We start from the raw sequence: 18387 nt of genomic DNA on the forward strand, positions 1-18387 counted from the left end.
TGCAAAATGTCACAGAGAGAAACTGTAACTTTTGATATTTTTTTCCTGGTTCCTTTCTTCTTTTAAGAAAATAGCAAAATTATTCAGACTGGAAGCATTTGCTCTTGGGTTCATAAAAATATGCTGACATTTTTTATACCTTTGCAACATGTAGAAAATTATAACTTATCCCTAAACATTGCCATATTTTCAGTTGTCTTCTCCAAGAGGTGTACCTCATTTTCTTCCTTGCTTCCTATTTCCCCCTTTCTCTCTTGCTCTGGTTCATTTTTTTTTTTTTTTGTGGGCTCCTCCAATGCACAGCCTTCACATCACCAAGCAGAGACCCTTATCTTTCCTTAGAGAGATTTCTGTCTCAAAAGCCTCGGCCCTGGTGGCTCTGTCATTCAGGACAACCTGCCAAATTGCCCTGCTGGCCCCGGGTGCCACAACTGCAGGTACCTCTCCTCTGGTAGCTGGTGTTCACTGCAGCAAGCCTGTGTCTGTGCCGGGAGAAAGCACAGTGAACTTTCTGGGAAACCAGTATGGGAATTTAGAAATGCTGGCATGACAATACAGGGGCACTTGAAAAGGCCACTCTTTGGTCACTGGGGAACTTGTTAATCACTGCTTGGTGAGAACCCCACAATAAGAAACAAAATTCTGTGCCTTCTAAGCCATCCTTTGCTCAACATCCTTTTCTCTTCGCTTGTACTCAGAAATTAATACTTGTTTTTAATCCGAGAGCAATTGAGTCATGGGAAATATTTTGCTCTCTATAAGTACATTTCTTCATTATATATCATTGGGATCTCTAGCCTCTATTCTTGGCCCTTCATGCATATATGAAGTACACTGCTCTGTACCCCGAACAAAGGAGAGTTCTGTATGAGCAGTGGATGCTTGGGTACTTCAGCTACACTGATATCATTTCCCTCCTTTAAAAGAGTCACTGTTTAAATAGCCATGCTTATAAACAGTAGTGAGCCTCTTGAGGTTAATTCATACAGAAATAAATTTATTTATTTCAATATTGTCAGTTTAGTTAGAAAAATACATCAAATTCAATTCCCTACCTCATCTTTAACTTTTATCCACCTGCAAGTCAAATTAGGGGAACAATGGAAGGAAGGAAGAAAGGAAGGAAGGAAAGAAGATATTTTTACACAGTTAATGAAGCAGACCCAGTCTGGAAATAATGAAGAACTATTTATTCATATTAATGCTAATTGTATTGTGATACAATCTTCCTAAGGTAGCAATGCAGTTGAATCATCACTGATGCTATTCACTGCTTACAGATTTTGAAGAGGGCACAGTCCTGCATTATTACTGATTTGGAGCAAATGACTAATCAAATCTTTTTCACTTCTAAATTTGCTGAAAATCATTATGATACCCTAAATGGACACAAAAGCTACATACATTTGCTGGATATTCTCAGAACATGTCTCTTCTACCTTATTGCTCATCAGTAGCTTTCAAAACGGATTAAGAATGAATAGAGAGATGCTGTAGTCCTTTTGGGTAAGTATATTCTTTAATGAAGTCTTAAAGAGCATGCTCTTTATCAAACAGTTGTACCCACACTTTTCTTGAGTTCTTCATACTTTGCCATAGTAGTGCCCACAGCTGGTCTGTAGGCCAGAGAGGGTTAATGAATGAGGTTTGTTTTTGAAAAGTATTCTCTGACAAGGCTGTTGGCATGGAGACTAAGAAGAGAAGAAGGAGAAGGAGATAACCAGGAAAGAAAACCTGCAGCTGGGGAAAGTATTTTCAGAAAGGTCCTGAGAATAACAGATGTGGAGAACTTTTCTGCCAATAATGGTTATGTTGATTTACTGTAACCAATGAATACAGTGTAAATTTGGTAGAGGGTATAGAAGACAGCTAGCTGTTGTAATAAACAGATATTGGCCTTCTGAAATGTAGTGTGTCTATTTGTATGTCACACCCGCCTCTACAGCAACACTTCGTTTTGTCCCATTTTAGCTGAAATAGTTGTTGCCACTCCGTAGAATTGACAAGTAGGCTTGATGCATCTCTGCAAACTGGGCTCTTAAGAAAAAAAAAAGAAAAAAGTGTGAGTCACACCAATCTGAGTCTTTTCTAAAGCAAAACCCTGGAGACTTGTGGTATGCTTGTAGCCAGTCACATGGGGGTTGTCATGGCATTGCTGCTCAGAAAAAGAATGAATAGCTGGTGGTAGCATTTCAAACAATACATTTAACAAATAGAAAACAAGAACTGAATGTTATAACAAAGAGTGTTTCATTCATACATTAAATAGGTTACCAGTTAAACTTCACAAACAAGCTCTACTCAATGGTGAAGGAAAGACAGTGGTGTAAGCCATTAATAAGATCCATGACCAGGGGCCAGGCAATCTTTAAGGTCCCTTCCAACCCAAACCAATCTATGATTCTACAAAATTCATACATATACGTAAAGGCCTGCACAACAGGCTATATTTACTGAGTCTTGAATTGCATGGTACACCTCAGTAATGCTCTGAACAAACCCACAGGTCTTTTGCTCTGCAGTATATTTTTTGAAACATTTCATTGATTAAAAATGTACTTTTCAAAAGCTGGGGCAGGTGTGTTCATACTGAAATAGTTCTGGGGTTTAATAGCCTTTTCACCTTTCTTTATCTGATTAATATCTGACTGTTAAGAAAAACAGACAAAACAGACTTCCAAAAGCTGTTTACCAAGCTGACTACTGGTTCTCATCCAGGGCCACCTTGGCTTTCATTCTTCTTAGGCAATATTTGGTAGAAAAGTGAATGGGCAAAGGTGTTTCCTCAGGCCCTCTCAAAAATAGAAAAGGTTCTTCTGCTCATTCAAAATCAGCTTGGTCTCCTCCAAAGATAACTTTGGGTTGACACACATCATTTGAGGTTTCTCTCCTCATGGTATGGAGCACCCTGAAGCTGGACCTGGAAGACTGCTGATGAAGTTTGCTTTTGGTTCATGCATTTTCTTTTAAGGTCTTAGTTCCTAAGGAAAAGACTTGAATTTCAACTTGCAGCTGCCATGGGTCTTTTAAAACAGGTAGATTAATACACATTGTATAAGAATAGTGGAAAGTGAGGAGGGAAGCTTTGGAAGATAGTACCAAAATTCACTAATGGGAATTGGTCTGTTCAAGGATGAACCAGGTTCAGAGATGAATTCCTTTTTACCACAAGGCAGTTTGTGCGTTTTGATCTTACACAGTGTTTCATGTGGATGCAGCAACACATCTGTCACTCAACTACCCATCACATAATCAGGACCAGTGTTCTTTTTAATATGTATCTTGATTATATTTTTCATTTCAGTGGTTGAAGTAAGGTTGATTATAGATGTTAGTGATTTTTATTACACTTGATGTGAAATGGAGCTTAAACAGCAGAAGCAGACATATAATTAAAATCTTGATACCTACTAATTTTGAACTGTAAGGCAAATACTCTTATTTTCAGACAAATGATGGAAGGAAATTAAGAGTGTTTTTTCCCCACTGTTTGTGTAGTTAATTTCTGGCTAATATAAAAGAAAGATGTAAAGAATGTCAGTCAAAATAATAAAGAGTACAGAATTTAAGTGCATTATTTTTCAAATACCTACTTAAAATTCAACTGTGCACATAACAATTATATTATGCTCTTGAACACATAAAACTGCTTGGCAGGGACTCGGCCATGATGTTTTAAATGCTATATGTTTAATGATCTGTTATGGACTGATCCGAAGGACATTATTATATTTTTGGTGATTTTGATGAAACCCTTAAAATATAAGAAAAACATAGAAAAACAATCCATCTTAGATTGATAGAAACATGGCCCAATAAGAAATTGCAATCAACTGACATGGGATCCCAGCTGCTTGTCAGAATTAAATTCTGTGAAGGGAAGTGGCTTTAAACTTCCTCCTTGGTTGCCTATTCTCTTTCTACTCTCAGAAACTGTGCATGTATGCATTCTAAACTGGGCTCGGGGGAAAATTGATATTGTTGGGTTTTGTTTTATTTTGTCATAAAGAAAGAAAGCCTCAGCAGTTTCAATGATTGTCTTCATGCTGATCTGCCTAAGGTCCAGCAGGTTCTTTCTATCAAAAGATGGTGATGGAAGACAGGGACAATAGGTCCTACCTCTAGTTTTAATTTCACTTCTAAAATTAGAGCTCCAGCAGGAAATTCTTTAGAATGGTGCTTCACTGCGTAATCAAAGCAGTCTTCTGAAGCATCCTTAAAAATCTGCAGAGTGGACTTGCGTGTAATTTCTTAATAACAAAAGGTACTTGCTAAAGAACAGGTGAGAAATTAGTAGATAATGAATGTAAGAATATTTTTATTTTTCAAAAGAATGAATTTTTCCCTATGTATTAAGACACAAATACATTTAGCTTTTGCACACAGTAGAGAATTGTGTTTTCTGCAGCATAAGAGCAAGGTAGTCAATACCAGGCTATTTTGTTAACCTGTTAATCCTGGAGTGTGCTCAGCTTCTCATCTGAGATCTCAGCATGCTATGGCTCTCTTAGATTTCTGGGTTTGCTTTTTAGTCTCACTTTTATTTTGTTCTGATTTTTAAGCAAACCTCTTCATAAAATATATAGGGCTGTAAGCTCTGAAGGTGGTATTGCTGCTAGGAATTTGAGTCTTGAGTTACTTTTCTCTATGTTGCAAATTAGAGAGTCGTTGCCCTTTTGTCTCCCACCCCCTCTGCCCGCAGGAGAGCTTGGGCTGACTCAGGAGCTGCTAGCTACAGCAGCTGCTCATGTTTGCTGCCCAGTTACCAAAATAAGTTAAAAAAATGCTTCTTCTGCCATTGCACACCCCATAGAGATTGTATGTTTGGAGGTACTGTTGCTCACCATGACCAAAAGGGCCATTTTCATGTTTTTCGTTTGCTGTGAACTTGGTATATTTACTAAGAAAATGCAAGATGGTGAATGTACATTTTTCTAAGGCTTTAAAGCTTTTCTGTGTGTAGGAAGAGAAAAATATGTCCTGGGTTTTTTTTTTGTTGTTGTTGTTGTTGACAGCTTTCCTGACTATTTTAAAGTTGTGGTGATTTCTTGCTTTATTCTATGAAGTGTTTTACACTGACTGACTTTGAACATATGCACAGACTGAACCACAGGATGGGAGCTGCTTGTGGGTGTGTTTGAAGATCAAGCCCAGTCTGCCTTCATTCATTGCTTGTCCCTGGATATGTGTTTCAAGATGTTGAAGGAAGCCAAATTATTGTTTGATCAGTACAGTATGTTACATGATAGGACCCCTCTGTGACTCTGACCCTGCAAGCTCACCCCTTACGAGATAACTCACAAGCAAACCACCCGACTCAGTAGCTGAAGAGTCCATCTGTACTTGGGGGATTAAAAAAGCAACTGGAAGCCGTGCTGGGATGAGTGGGATGCACTCTGTCTGTGCATGCAGCATACCTAAGGGCTTCCATCTAAGAGCTGTCTGCAGTCATGCCCAGGGTGCCCTCCTGCATCATGCCACTGGTGTGGCACAAGTGCTTGCAGTGCTGAGTGGTGCAGAGGGAGGGGACGTGAGGGCTACGGTCCCCACTGCAGTACAAAAGCAGATTGACCAGATGCTTCCTTTTAGACTTGACGCCTTCTGGAAGTTTTGAGCAAGAATTAATTTTTGGCTGGGGAAAAAAAAGAGAGGTTGTTTCCCACTTATTGTCTGAAAAATTGAGAGAAGCAAAAGGGGGGGAGGGGGGGAAGAGAGGAAGAGGAAGGGAAAAACATGGCTATAATCACACAGAGTTCTGTTCATCTATACATATTTATATCTACCTACGCAATTTAAAATCTTTTGGACTATGTTTACTGAAATACACTATTTCCTTGGTCTCCAAAAAAATTGCCAAGAAGACAAGCACTGACAGCTAATGTTCCTGAGTGATTTTAGTGTAGGAGGAGGACACAGAAGGAGAGAACAGGGCAGTACAGGACTGTTGAGCAATTGACAGAGCTCTTGCACTGAGGTCTGCCTTCTTGTGCAGCAGTCCTTAGCTTCCTGAGGAAAGCTGGTCTTGCTGCCTGGGTGAATGATACAGAGTAGTTACACACAGGTAAGTCCAGAGCCCGATTCCCCACCTTTGCCTGAGGAGGGGGGCACTTTCTGGGTGACAACCTCCCTGTCCTGGTGCTGTTCAGGAAGGCCTTGGGTGGGGTATGCTCTTGCTTCGGAACAGCTGATCTGTAGCCAGAGGCCATCATGTCTGGGGACAGAGCACTGGGTGAATTTTCCTGGCAGCCCCATATGCTCCCAGGTGAGGGTCAGTGTTCAGCCATATGGGCCCATGGGTACAAATGTCACTGCAGCAATGGCTGCAGTGAAGGTGTCAGACTTCTGTGTGTGCAGGCTGGAGGGTGCTGCTGATTCTTTGGCTGGCAGTTTTTTTACTTCTGGGTATTTTCTTTGTATCGGACCCTTGCCAAGCTTTACAGGAGTAATTTAGACAACTTGTCTGCATGAGGCATAGCTAAACTTACAGCTGGAATGAGGGCCACTTACCAGCACAGGCAAAGACCAGGTTACTGTAAGAGAGGTGTCAGCCTCCTAAGAGCAGCACGGAGGAGGAAACTCGGGGGCCTGAAGCACAGCGACCTCCTAAGAACAGACAAAGCAGGGTGAAGCAAAAAAGGCTTTTGACTGAAAGCAAACGCAGACAGAAGCATTGTTCTGGGTACACGGGCTGTAGCCAGAGCTCCTAGAGAGAATGCTGTACACTGCAGTGGGACATGGTGCTTTTGCAAGCCTGGCCCTTCCCCTGCACAGGAGACATGTGGTAGTACATGACCATATTAATTCTTGCCAATGTGTGGCTCAATGTTTTAGATTTTTTATATTGCTTTCAGGGCTGATATTAATCCTTACCGCTATAAACAGCTGGCTGTTTTATAATGGCTAAAACAACTAAGTGGAGAAAATGAGGAATTAATTAGAATTTTACTAGGTCCTGGGATGTGTATTCTTGTTTCTTCTTCCACTCCATCACACAGACCTGGATAACCTTCAAAAATAATTGCATGTTGTATTCTCTTTCTTTATCTTTTTATTCTCCATTTTCCTTTTTTATTCTCCTTCTTTGACCTCAGAAATAATTGAAAGGTATTCAGAGAAAGGCACTATTTCCCTGAATGCAAGCGCCATCTAAACACCAGCTCTGGGCTGATGTTCTAAATGTGTTGGGCATGCAAAAATTGGTTGCTTAAGGGCTTGTGTTTGATTTTGGTTAAAAAAAATAGGTCTAATCTCTAATATAGTGGCATCTGTCTCATTCTCCCTACTGGCTTGGAGAGACCTGCCAATTGCAAAATCACACCAATACAATTAATCCTGTCATCAGCCAGTGTGACACAATAAGCCAGCCCCCTGACAAGAACTGCTAGTCTTACCTGTGTGTCCTGCTACTGTTCAGCCTGTTCTGCACAAGGGAGAGAGGAAGGCCAGTCCTGCAGTGCTGCCTTTGGATTCACCCTCTGGCTTACTTGGATTACTCACTCTGGTTTGCTGGCACAGAGGAAGCAAGTTACAAGGTTCTGTTTTTGAGTGAGAGCAGATGTCTTGAATGGGCAGGTTTTGTTGTCCTTGAGAGTCTTTTGGGCCCCATAAAGCCAAAGCCAGAGTGGTGAATCCCTTTGAATGGAAGGCAATATGAGGATGGTGCAGGGGGACCTGCAATCATGCCATTTCCAGCAGAGAGGCAAGCCAGCTATGCCAGCCTGATGTGAGATTGACTGGTACATTAGTTTCAGACTATATAACCTGACTTCTGGTAAGACACAGGCAGATAATGTTATCCTCAATAACAAATTAATTTCTGTTTGTCATGTTAAGGCTTCTCTGTGGATGCTCGCCAATATCCCTCTGACAAATCAAACTTTCCCAGTGGGTGCAAGAGGAATAAGTTTCTGAGTACGAGCAATATATCTTGCTCTTTGGTATTTCCTCTTGTTCCGTGAGTGACCAGACCTTCCATCTGTGGAACTTAGTTGCGTTATCACAGCTATTTCCAGCAGGTGGCGGATGATAATCATGCTAGTAACCCAATCTCGGTACAAATGATGTGTTTTCCAGGCTGTTTATTCAGATACTGACTTAAATCTGCACATTATCTAGTGGCTATAAATGTTTCCGAAACCAATAAACTAAGATTGTGTAATTGGAGCCCATTAGTAGTTACCCATGATAATATGTAATTAAATACTTGGGTATCAAGTGTGGTATTATTTTTTTTTTAAATTCAGCCTTTATTCTTTTAATCTCCCTGGTCAGAGAAACTGCTTCTATTCCAAAAACCTCCAAATAACCATCTGGCTAATTGTGTTTTATGGTAAAATATTATCTTTGCTCATCAATGGTGGGCTAGATCTCTATGTAGTCGTGCCTGGATAATTAACTGATGCTTCAAAGAATTATATGTTAAAAAACAATGACAAATGGTGCTATATTGCCTTTCCTATGTAGCTTCTCACTGACAGAGTTGCTCTGCCTGAGTGGTACTACTGACTGAAGGTGGTTTTTTTTTCAGATTAGCAGTCCTTAATGAGGACCAGATTTTGCTCCTTTTGCTCTTCTTAGTAGTCACTCACCCACATGAGTAATCCCAGTGTGTTCAATGGGAGCTATTCACCACACACAGAGAGGGTGGCATTTGCAAGTTGACCTTCCAGCATTGGTTTCAATGGGGTATTTGAGCAAATAGAAGACCACAGGACCTGACCCATACTAAACACATGACTACATGGAAAACTCTGCTCAAGGTTTATGGCAGCATGTGGGATAGCTCTGTGCCCCTGCTCATGGGTGAATGATGCAAAGCTTCACAAAATCAATGTAAACTTCATAGCATCTGTCTTACAGGTCTTGCTTATAGCACAAAACTGGAATACATCTCAGAGGCAGAGAGGTGTTTGCCTCATATGTTTTGGGGTGGACATTTGTAATATAATCCCAATGGCTTTCCTCTGGGTAACTACAAAATACCCTGGGGTGGATAAGAGGGAGAGCATAGGGTAAAAGCTCTCCTTGCAATCTCCTCAAGAGAGATACTACTGGTGCTGCCAAACTAAGGCGGGGGGAGGTTGGAATTTTGCCTTAGAGGTGGAAAGTAAGGATGGAGTCCTATTTTGTCAAATTAATTCTCATAAAGAACAGAGAAGACTGCAAATGAGCTGATGACTTAAAAGCAAAAGAGATATGAAAATGATGATTATGGCTGCCAATATGCAATGACTCATGAAATATGGTTGTTTATATGCTTGTTTGCATAACCATATATTTATTGTAAACAGAAGTATTCAGTATTTTTAAAACACTAGCAAGTCCTATTGCTGTTCAGTTTTTCTTTCTCAATATTATTTGCTGTTTTCATGTAGAGGTTTCATAGAAGGTAAATGTGGAAGATATGAGAATAAATGCATACCTTTAAAACTGCAGGAAAACTCACCATATTTCATTCTTATACATAATCACTGGGGGATTTAGTGTTTTGTTTTGTTTTTGTTTTTCTGTAAAATTTTATTGCAGTTTTATTGCATTATAATCTTTTATGAAAGGATAAAGGGATTTGTTTCTTAATAGGAAAGCAAAGTTTATAGGCTCAATTAAAGCAGATATGGCCCAGAACACAATACTTTTGCAAGTTTAACCAGAAAGTATTTCATGGTGGTAAACTTCATTGTAATCCTGAATGTTCTGTGCTTGCTGCTGAAATTACTTGGGTTTTAACATAGATATATGTTCTGGGGGAAAGCTAGACCAACAGATTTTTAGAAGTGATGAACAAGAATTAAAAGATTTTTTAAAAAAGCTAAAAAAACCATATACTATGAAAGTTAGTTGTATTGTCTTGGCTATTGTAACAACCAGTTCTTACTGGCCCCTTTTTCCTGTAATTAAAGCCATTTTTCTTTTCCCCCTTCTGGCCTCTTCCTGGCACCGTGTTCCAACAACAAGCAGCAAAAATGTGGGATTTTTTGAAAAGGCAGCTAGTAAGAAAAACAGGTAGATATGCTTTACTTCCTGTACTCACAGGTCACAGAGGAGATTTTTGCTTTCTTTAAGTGTAGTAACTGCAATGCAATCCCAATTTTCCTGATTCTGATGCATAGATCTATTTTTCTCCTGTGTGTGAGTGTACCATACATGTATATGTACTGGTACATACACAGAGTTCAGTAACAGCCAATTCAGTAGTATCTGCTGTTTCCCACATTTCTCCTTCAATTAAACTTTGTCACTTCTGTATTATTGTGAAATATGTGCTTTCTTGTCACTATTGCTGACATTTTGCTAATTAAAGATTTCTTCTTGCCATCATTCTCTTCCTTTTCTTCTTTTATTTATTGTAATGGCCAGAGTGTTTTTCTTCCAGACTAATCATACAAGCAATTTCACTACTGTTTCATCATTCCTCTGTAGCTACATCAGATGAGAACTCTTAATCTGGGGAGACACAGGTAATCACAGACTCAGTCTTAATTTCCTACTTGCATAGTATATTTCTGCCATTTCTCACTATGCATGGAGACTGAAGGAAGGACTGCAGCCTTTTCCTGACCAGTTGGCTGGTTCTAGGACTTCAGGAGTGAAAATAACCAGCTACTTTTGACTATCTTCCTGTGAGAGGTATCTGAAGGTCTGAATTTACCACATGGACAGGGAATAGGATGCAGAGGCTCTAACAAAGACTTATTTGCTTCTCTACTTACTTTACCAGGGATAAATGTTTATTGGGTCACTCTAGTCAGCATAGTTGTCATATCATGCAGCATCTCTATATGGAGAGTAGCTGCTTTTAGGACTGATACAGAGATTATTGGCTAAAACTGTCTGTGTCTTCCTAGAATTCAGTTACAATATCTCAGTCATCAGATCATAATCTTGCTTTTTATAACAGTGATATTTCCTTAGATTTGTCTTAAATATGTTGTTCCTTCACATAAATATAGGTAGCAGATTTGTGCTACCCTGGGGATAGAAGGTTCATATTTTGTTAGTTTCTTGCATAATGCAAAAGGAGATTAGAGATCTTATATTCTGTTTCCTCCCAAGAGAAAGCTATCATGTAGATCAAGAGAGGAAATTATTTCCTTGCTTGGCACAAATGAGTCACAGAAAATGACCTTCTTTGTAGTCTAATTTAGATTCAAGAATCCTCTGAAGAGTTGATAATATAAACCCATATGGCTTGGATGAAGAAAGTTGGGATAGACACTGTCACTGACAGACTCATCCGCATCTTAAAAAGCAGTATTTCACTTCGCCTAGGTTTTTTTTTTTCAGACTGCTGCAGCTGCACACCTCATGTTGCCTGCACATGCTATGTGTAATATGCACACATCTATGTGATGCTGCTGCTGAGGTTTCATTTCAGCAATGGAGAAATTGAAAAAGCCACACACTCTTTGGTTGTTTTTATACTGTTTAACATCTTTGAAAATACATATTCATGAGAATTTTTAAACAGTGCTTGCATTTACATTGTTGGACTGTATAACATTTGGAGACAAGTTTATTACAGAGAAGCAACAAGCTTTCAGCTGTTTGTCAAGAAAACAAGATCCGACAGAAAATAAACTAGCATGCTGATGCACAAAAGCACTGATAAAGAGCTTCAGAAGAAAAGATCTGGTGTGAAACCAGAAGCATAGCTGGACAGAACAGGGAGCTGCAAACAAGCATTTGTGGACTTTCATGCGAGAAATATTAATTTAATCCATGGCAAAAAGTCTGAGAAAGTGCCAGCTTCTTCCCCTATTTTTTCTTGCTATACACTGGTTTTTTATTTACTATTTTATTGGTGTGCTTTGATGTTTTTAAATGTTGGTGTGTTCCAATTGTTGGTAATTGATTCTGTAGGCATTTGGCAGTTTCTGTTATGCTTTGTTGTGGAAGTTGGTCATGCTTCACTATACTTCACAGGAAAGGCTGGGTTATGGTTAAATTTTGCCATAGTTTTCCTGGACATGTCTGTGCTCTTGGCAAAGCTAGGCTACCCTGAAAAATAGCCTGGAAGTGTAGCCATGGGCAGGTATGCATTCCTAAAGCTGCCCAGCATGCCACTGTGCCCTAACCACACCTTTGGACAGAGATGCTTTCTGATCAGATTGCTTATGATAAAGGTAAATTCCAAATGTCAGGACTTATAGGCCTCTTATTTTTCACAATATACAAATGAGAGTCATGACAGTGAATTTTTTTTTACCCAAGAAATGTGTTATACCACGCAACCTTGTGAGACCAGCATTAGCACAAGGGAGAGGTTGCAAACCAGCACCTTTGATTACAAGGTGAATTTATGCTGGGTCAAATGACATTAGGTTTATGGTGGTGGGCTTTGACTGTGAATTTGGGTTCACATAAAGGGGTGGAGAATTTAAATATAGCTTGATTTTTGTGAACATACAATGCCTGGTATTGCAGGTAGACATATTCTTTCATTTCCTGGCCACAGAAGATATAGATAGAGATGCCATGACTGTCTGAAAAATAATACAGTGGCAAACTGGGGAGGATAGTCTGTTCAGTATATGCTGAGAACAACCCTTACAGCAGCAAGTGCTGGGAAGAAAATTGAAAAATTGACTTTTAAAAAAAAATACTATTTTGGGGTCAACTTTCTGCAGATACAAAAAGCTTCCAACAGGGAAACGAGGCCAGCTGAAGTCCTTAGATAGCAAAGGCAAACACAGAAGTAAAATATTTTATTCAATATGTCCCTAATATATAGAGCATGGAACAGGTTTCTTCCTGATGCTGTTGAGGAAGATTTATAAAGATCCTAAGCACGGGATACATTTACCTTTGCTTATAGCTAAACATTATCCAGTTGCTTGTAGCTGTAATTCTTTGTTTGAGCCTGTGTAAAGCATTATATGTAACAATTGCTTGCCATTTTTCTTCAGTGAGATGGCCCAGTGGGTTTGTATTTATTTTGTACCAATATGTTCAAGGAATGTGCACGTGTGGTGAAGGAGCAAAAGCAACAGACTTTGTATACTCCTTTTTATATCTGAGCATCTACAGAGTGTTAAAACAGACAAGTATACCCCAAAATTGTTTGTTTGTCACATCCAGCATCTGAGAGGTAATATCAGATTTGCTGGTCTGAAACAATGTCCTTCTTAAAATGTGAGCTCTCTGGGCAGTTTTCAGATGCAGTTTCTCTGCAGACTGCTGCTTTTGTTGCCCCTTGTCCAGCTGGGAGGTAAGACAAAAGTAGAGGAATCAGAAGTATTGTGACAGTTGAAATTTGGGTTATGGTGCAGAAAATGTTAAAGGTTTTTAGGGCAGGGAACATTGAAAGTATCATGGGGGATGTGAAGGAATAGCAAGTAGAGGAGCTGGAGTGTTGCTGGGAGTGAGCTGAGAGCATTATAAAAGAAAAGATGGCACATGGTGGAATGGTATAATGAGGTTACAGAGGACATTTGGCATATTACAGTGAGGAAGAAGGAATTAAGGCATGGATGTTGGTAAATGGAAGCCTGTACTTTATAAAACCTTTTTAGACTCCTGTGCTGTAAAAGTATTTTTATCAAATTACATATGCCACTTAGCTGCACAGACAAGGAAGACACAGTAAGTCGGGCAGCTCCTTAAGATAACTCACTGCTTCCTTTTTTGACTGTGAGCTTGCCAGTTTCCTTCAGTTAGTCCCATACCTGTGTGGGAAAACTCATATGCCTCAGGCTTTCCTACAAACTGACTTCCTCTCTTCCTCTGCTACTTTTCATTTGCTCTTCCATATTTCAATATCTCACCTTTTAGGGTTTTTTGTTTTGTTTTGTAATAAAGGGCATCTATTATATGTTGTACCTTCCACGATTCAAGCAATGATGGATTGCTGAACTGTTTTCATCAGGCTTGCATGCACCTCTTTGGTACAGACTTCATACTGTGTGTGACTGATTTGCCTTCTGATTTCTTGCTGTCCTTCATTACTAGCTTTTTAATATGTGTATTGATTTTCCTCAGTGAATTTGCCTTTCTCTCACTCCTGAAATTAGAGCTAGAACTGGAAAGTATTTAATTTTGTTTTTTTGTTTGTTTGCAGGCTTGAGAAAGGGCATTTGCATTTTGTTGTGCTTATGAGATGTGCTAGATTGTGATGTGCATGGGCTGCTCTGCATAGGGATGTTCCAAGCCTCTTTAGGGGGACTGTGACTGCACCAGAGGTAATTTGACTTTTTTAGTTTTTGAAATAATGTAATCTGTAGACCTCCACTGAACTTTGTGCTCTGCTTTTGCCAGACCTTTAGGGAAGGCGTATTCCAATTACTGACTTTACAAGACCCGAAGTTTGTCTCTGAACACTGACACAGGTCCTATTTCGTGCTGTTTAATGTGTAATCATGCAAGTCTGAAATCTGAATTCCATGCTCTCCCCGTGCAATCAGGTAGAGCCAGCTTTGCCGCTGATCAAATGGAGCCAGGAGACAGACTGGCCTGCTCCCAGTGCCCAAACGGGTTTGTTTATTTAACACGGGACTTCTCACTGATGAATAGCTTTCAACCTGGGGCATCGCTAGAGCCCTCTCTTTATGGTTGTGTGGGAAAGAGGACTTGCACGTCCATCTCTCCCTCTCCCTCTCCCTCTCCCTCTCTCTCGCCATGACGCCAACGGCTGGTCCGGGCCGGCACTGGAGCGGGGCCACCGAGTGAGTTAGTCAGCCCTCGCCCTGCCCGCGCTGCCCGCTGCGGGTCCCGGCGGGGCCGGGCTGCGGGGGGCGGCCGCGCTCCAGCTGCTGCCGCGCTCCCCCCGCCCCGCGCGCTGCCCCCGCCCCCCCGGGCAGCGGGCCAATGAGCGCCGCGGCCGCCGCCCCGCCGGCCAATGAGGGGGAGGCGGCAGGGCGGGCGCTGCCGGCCCGCGGGGGGAGAGGCGGGCGCTGCGCTCCGCTGGGCTGCGCGGCCGCTCTGTGCCTCGCTCGCTCCAGCCCGGTGCCGGTGCGTCCCGAGCCGTCCGGCTGCGCTCCCTCCTTCCCGTCTGGCGGAGCGTCTCGCCTGCCTCCTCCTGCCCGGTCCCCGCGCCTCCGCGGCGGCGGGTCTCCAGCACTGCTGAGCGTCAGGCGCAGCGGCAGCACCACCATGGCGGTGGAGGAAGAGGGGCTGCGGGTCTTCCAGAGCGTCAGGATTAAAATCGGTGAGCGCGCGGGGCAGCGGGCGGGGAGCCCCGGCTGGAGCGGAGGTGCCGAGCGCCCCTTCGCGCTGCCCTGCGCTCTGCGTCCCGCCGGGGGCGGCGGGCCGGGCGGTGCCCGCGGCCCGGGGGGGGCTCCGCGGGGGCTCCGCGGGCCGTGCGGTCGGTGCCCGCCCGGGAGGCGGCCGGTGCCGCGGGTACGGACGGGCAGCGCGGTGTGCCCGGCAGGCGAGCGGCACTGGCGGGAGTCCGGGCGGCGCAGGATATTCGGCTGATTTCGCGGGTTTTGCTGTTTATTTTTTGTTAGAGTGGTTTTTTTTTTTATTTTTTTTTCTTCGTTTTTGTCGCTAAGCTACGCTCTAGAAGTTTGGAGGCGGTCACCGAGTCTCAGCGCTGTGTGTCACTGACAGAGCTGGTGTGAAGCCGGCCCAAAACCGGCCGTGTGCATGCGGGAGCCGCTGTCTCGGCCCCTTCCCTCGGCAGGGGGACAGGCAGCGGCTGCTGTCGTTTCCTCACGGCTTCCTCCGACTCGCGCTTTTGGAGATTCGCTCTTCTTCTTGCTGTTGAGCGAGTTCCAAACCACATTATTAGAAAGTAAGCGACAGATGTCAGCGAGCGGATTAAACTCTCCCTGGTCGAGTTCTGAGTGTGCCGGCTGGGAGGGAAGTCCCTCGTTTCCGTAAGACAATCGGTCCCGCATGCCGGGGGAGCGGTTCTCCTCCCCGGGATGGGGCGCGGGGGCTGCGAGCTGCCGGGGAAGTGGCGAAGTTCAGCGGAGGGTACCGACGGCGGTGTGGATTCCTAATAAAGCTCTTGGAAAAAATCTCGCTTTGCGTTTCCCTGCGTTCGGAAGCAAATTTGCAGCCACCAATTGGCGTGTTAGATAAAACTGAAACGTGAGATTACGTAGAAAATCTCATTATCGGATAGCGGCGTTAGCATTTCAGAGACCATTGCTAGGATCGTTTCCTCATTAATTGTCAACAGGTAGTTTGGTGATAGCAGTTTTTAAGAGTTAAAATTTTATCATATAAACTAAAAGTTATGTATGTGTTCATTTTATGTTCTCGTATGCATCCAAAAAAGAGTTCAGTAATAATACCGAGTATGGTCGGAGACTTGTTTCAAAGAGGGGAGGGGAAAATGAAAAAGGTCTTTTCGCAAGGGAGAAATCCGGACACCACGTGAGTGATATTGCACGTTGTTTGTATCTGGTGTTTTTTAGTGAAAGGGCTAACATATCTCGGTACAGGATGATGACGACTTGTGGCTGGGGTGTTTGTGTTTGATTCGTTTTTTTGAGAAGATAACAGTTATGGTCTTATACCTGAATGATTGAAGTCACGAGAGTGTGAGAATTGCTTTGAATTGTTGGAGAGATCGAAGACAGTAACAGCAGCAAAAGTCGTGAGATGAATCTCTTTATGTCGCGGACTAAAGTTAATCCTGCCGCCGACTTCAGCTGTCGGAGCGGAACCCCTATCCCAGTTAAAGCGCTTGATTCCTGTAAAACGGCGGAAGGATCCCAGCTGTTTCTTTTAGCGTGGATAGCGAGAGGAAAGAGCCGCGAGCATCCCGGGCGCGGCGGTGCTTGGCTGGTGCCGTCGGAGCGGGAGGTGCTTCCCGCAGGACGGCGAGCACAATGCCCGGCGCTGCGCCGCCGTTCCGCCGCTGCCCGCCAGGGGGCGGCGCCGAGCGCTTCCGCCCGCTCCGCGGCTTTCTGCCACTCGTGTTCAAAAGTCACACTCCTCTCTGTAGCTGGCTGTCTCCTGGGAAATTGGCAGAAAAATAGGAAGTGGCGAGATTGCTTTGATGGATTGAGGAAGTATTCCTAATTGGCCTCGTAAAGCAATCCTAATCTTCTAGAATTTGTACGTGGAGCTTGTAGGCTCCCTGCAGAAAGTCCTGTGGCTGGACCTGAAGGGAGGTCACGGACTCACAGAGTTGTTAGGGTTGGAAGGGATCTCTGGATATCATCTACTGCAAACCCCCTGCCAAGGCAGGGTCACCTAGCATGGGTTATACAGGAAAGTGTCCAAGTGGGTTTGAAGCCTACAGAGAGGGAGACTCCATGACCTTTCTGGGCAGCAGGTTCCCGTGCTCTGCCACTCTCAATGTAGAGAAGTTCTTCCTCATACTGAGGTGGAACTTACTGTGTCTATTTATGGCTTTGCTCCTCATGCTGTTGCTGGACACCACTAAAAAGATGATGAACATTGGAGTGATGCTACTTTTTTCAGCTATTCTAAAGAGTAAATTTCTATTAGCAGTTCCCATTCATGGGTATTTAGGTTTTCTCTTTTTTTTCTAATGACAGGAGCCTTTGAATCTTTCAATGGGTTAAGAGTAAAGTTATTTGAGGGCAAAAAGATAAGTAGCTTTCCGTGTTCATTTGCTTTGATTTATCATGCTGTGGAAATGGTCAGTTCTGTTCTTTGGGAGCTTGTTTCATAGCCAAGCTCTGACTGATCTCTGACTTACGGATATTCTGTGCTTGATCTGGTGCTTCCTTCTCTATAGCACATCTGCTTGGCAAATCATGAATGGGGGCACTGATATACAGGTGTGCCTTAGAATAAATTGGATAAAATGTAGGATTGATGTGTTGAGGAATCAGTGCAAACAGAGTGGACACCCATGTTGGCATCCCTCTCTTAATGGGGAGGCAGATGCAGCTGAGAGGCTTCTGGCTGTGCAAAACATCTGTAGCCTAGAGATGTTTGAATGCCCTAATATAGGGTATTACTGTGGCTGGCTTGTCCCGCATTTCCAAGAAGCTGCAGGTAACTGAAGGAATTTTCTTCTGCTTGTATAACTTATTCTTTTGGGACTGATGGGCTGCATGGAATCAGCCATATTTAGCTAGGTGGGTAATTACATCCTGGTTCTCTTAAGTGCTTCCATGTTCCGAGGAGTGTTGTTTCTAGTCATGCTTGGATTTAGCCTGAGCCATCTGTCTCCTTTTCTGAGAATGCTGAAAAAGTTAAGCTTTGTAGGAAGCAGTGTGTTTGCCTCACTCAGTTGAACTGACAGTGGTGTGGCATCTCCTAAAGATGTCTCATTGAGATGCTGAAGTTGTGGAGCAGCAATGTGAACTGTTGATCTGGGTACCAGTGTTAAGAGGAGCTGTTACTGTGCTACCTTTTGTCCAGTTTCTTTCGTGGCTAGTTGAATTGAAAGAAGTTGATGCCTGGCAACTTCTGCTCATTCACTGTTGCAAGGAAGTAATGCACAGTAGAAAGAAAAAAGTA

General features: G+C 42.8%; 1 protein-coding gene across 1 annotated transcript in view; it reads left to right on the top strand.

Annotated features, from left to right (window-relative positions):
- Window positions 1–14929: 14929 nt before the first annotated feature.
- RASA3 (RAS p21 protein activator 3) overlaps window positions 14930–18387 on the top strand; it is a 130014-nt gene continuing 126556 nt past the window's right edge. The window contains exon 1 of the mRNA XM_062487938.1: window positions 14930–15142. Coding sequence (XP_062343922.1) covers window positions 15088–15142 — 55 coding nt within the window. The 5' untranslated portion in view covers window positions 14930–15087. The remainder of the gene's footprint in view (window positions 15143–18387) is intronic.

This window comes from Cinclus cinclus, chromosome 2 (genome assembly GCF_963662255.1).
Source record: "Cinclus cinclus chromosome 2, bCinCin1.1, whole genome shotgun sequence".
Taxonomy (NCBI): domain Eukaryota; kingdom Metazoa; phylum Chordata; class Aves; order Passeriformes; family Cinclidae; genus Cinclus; species Cinclus cinclus.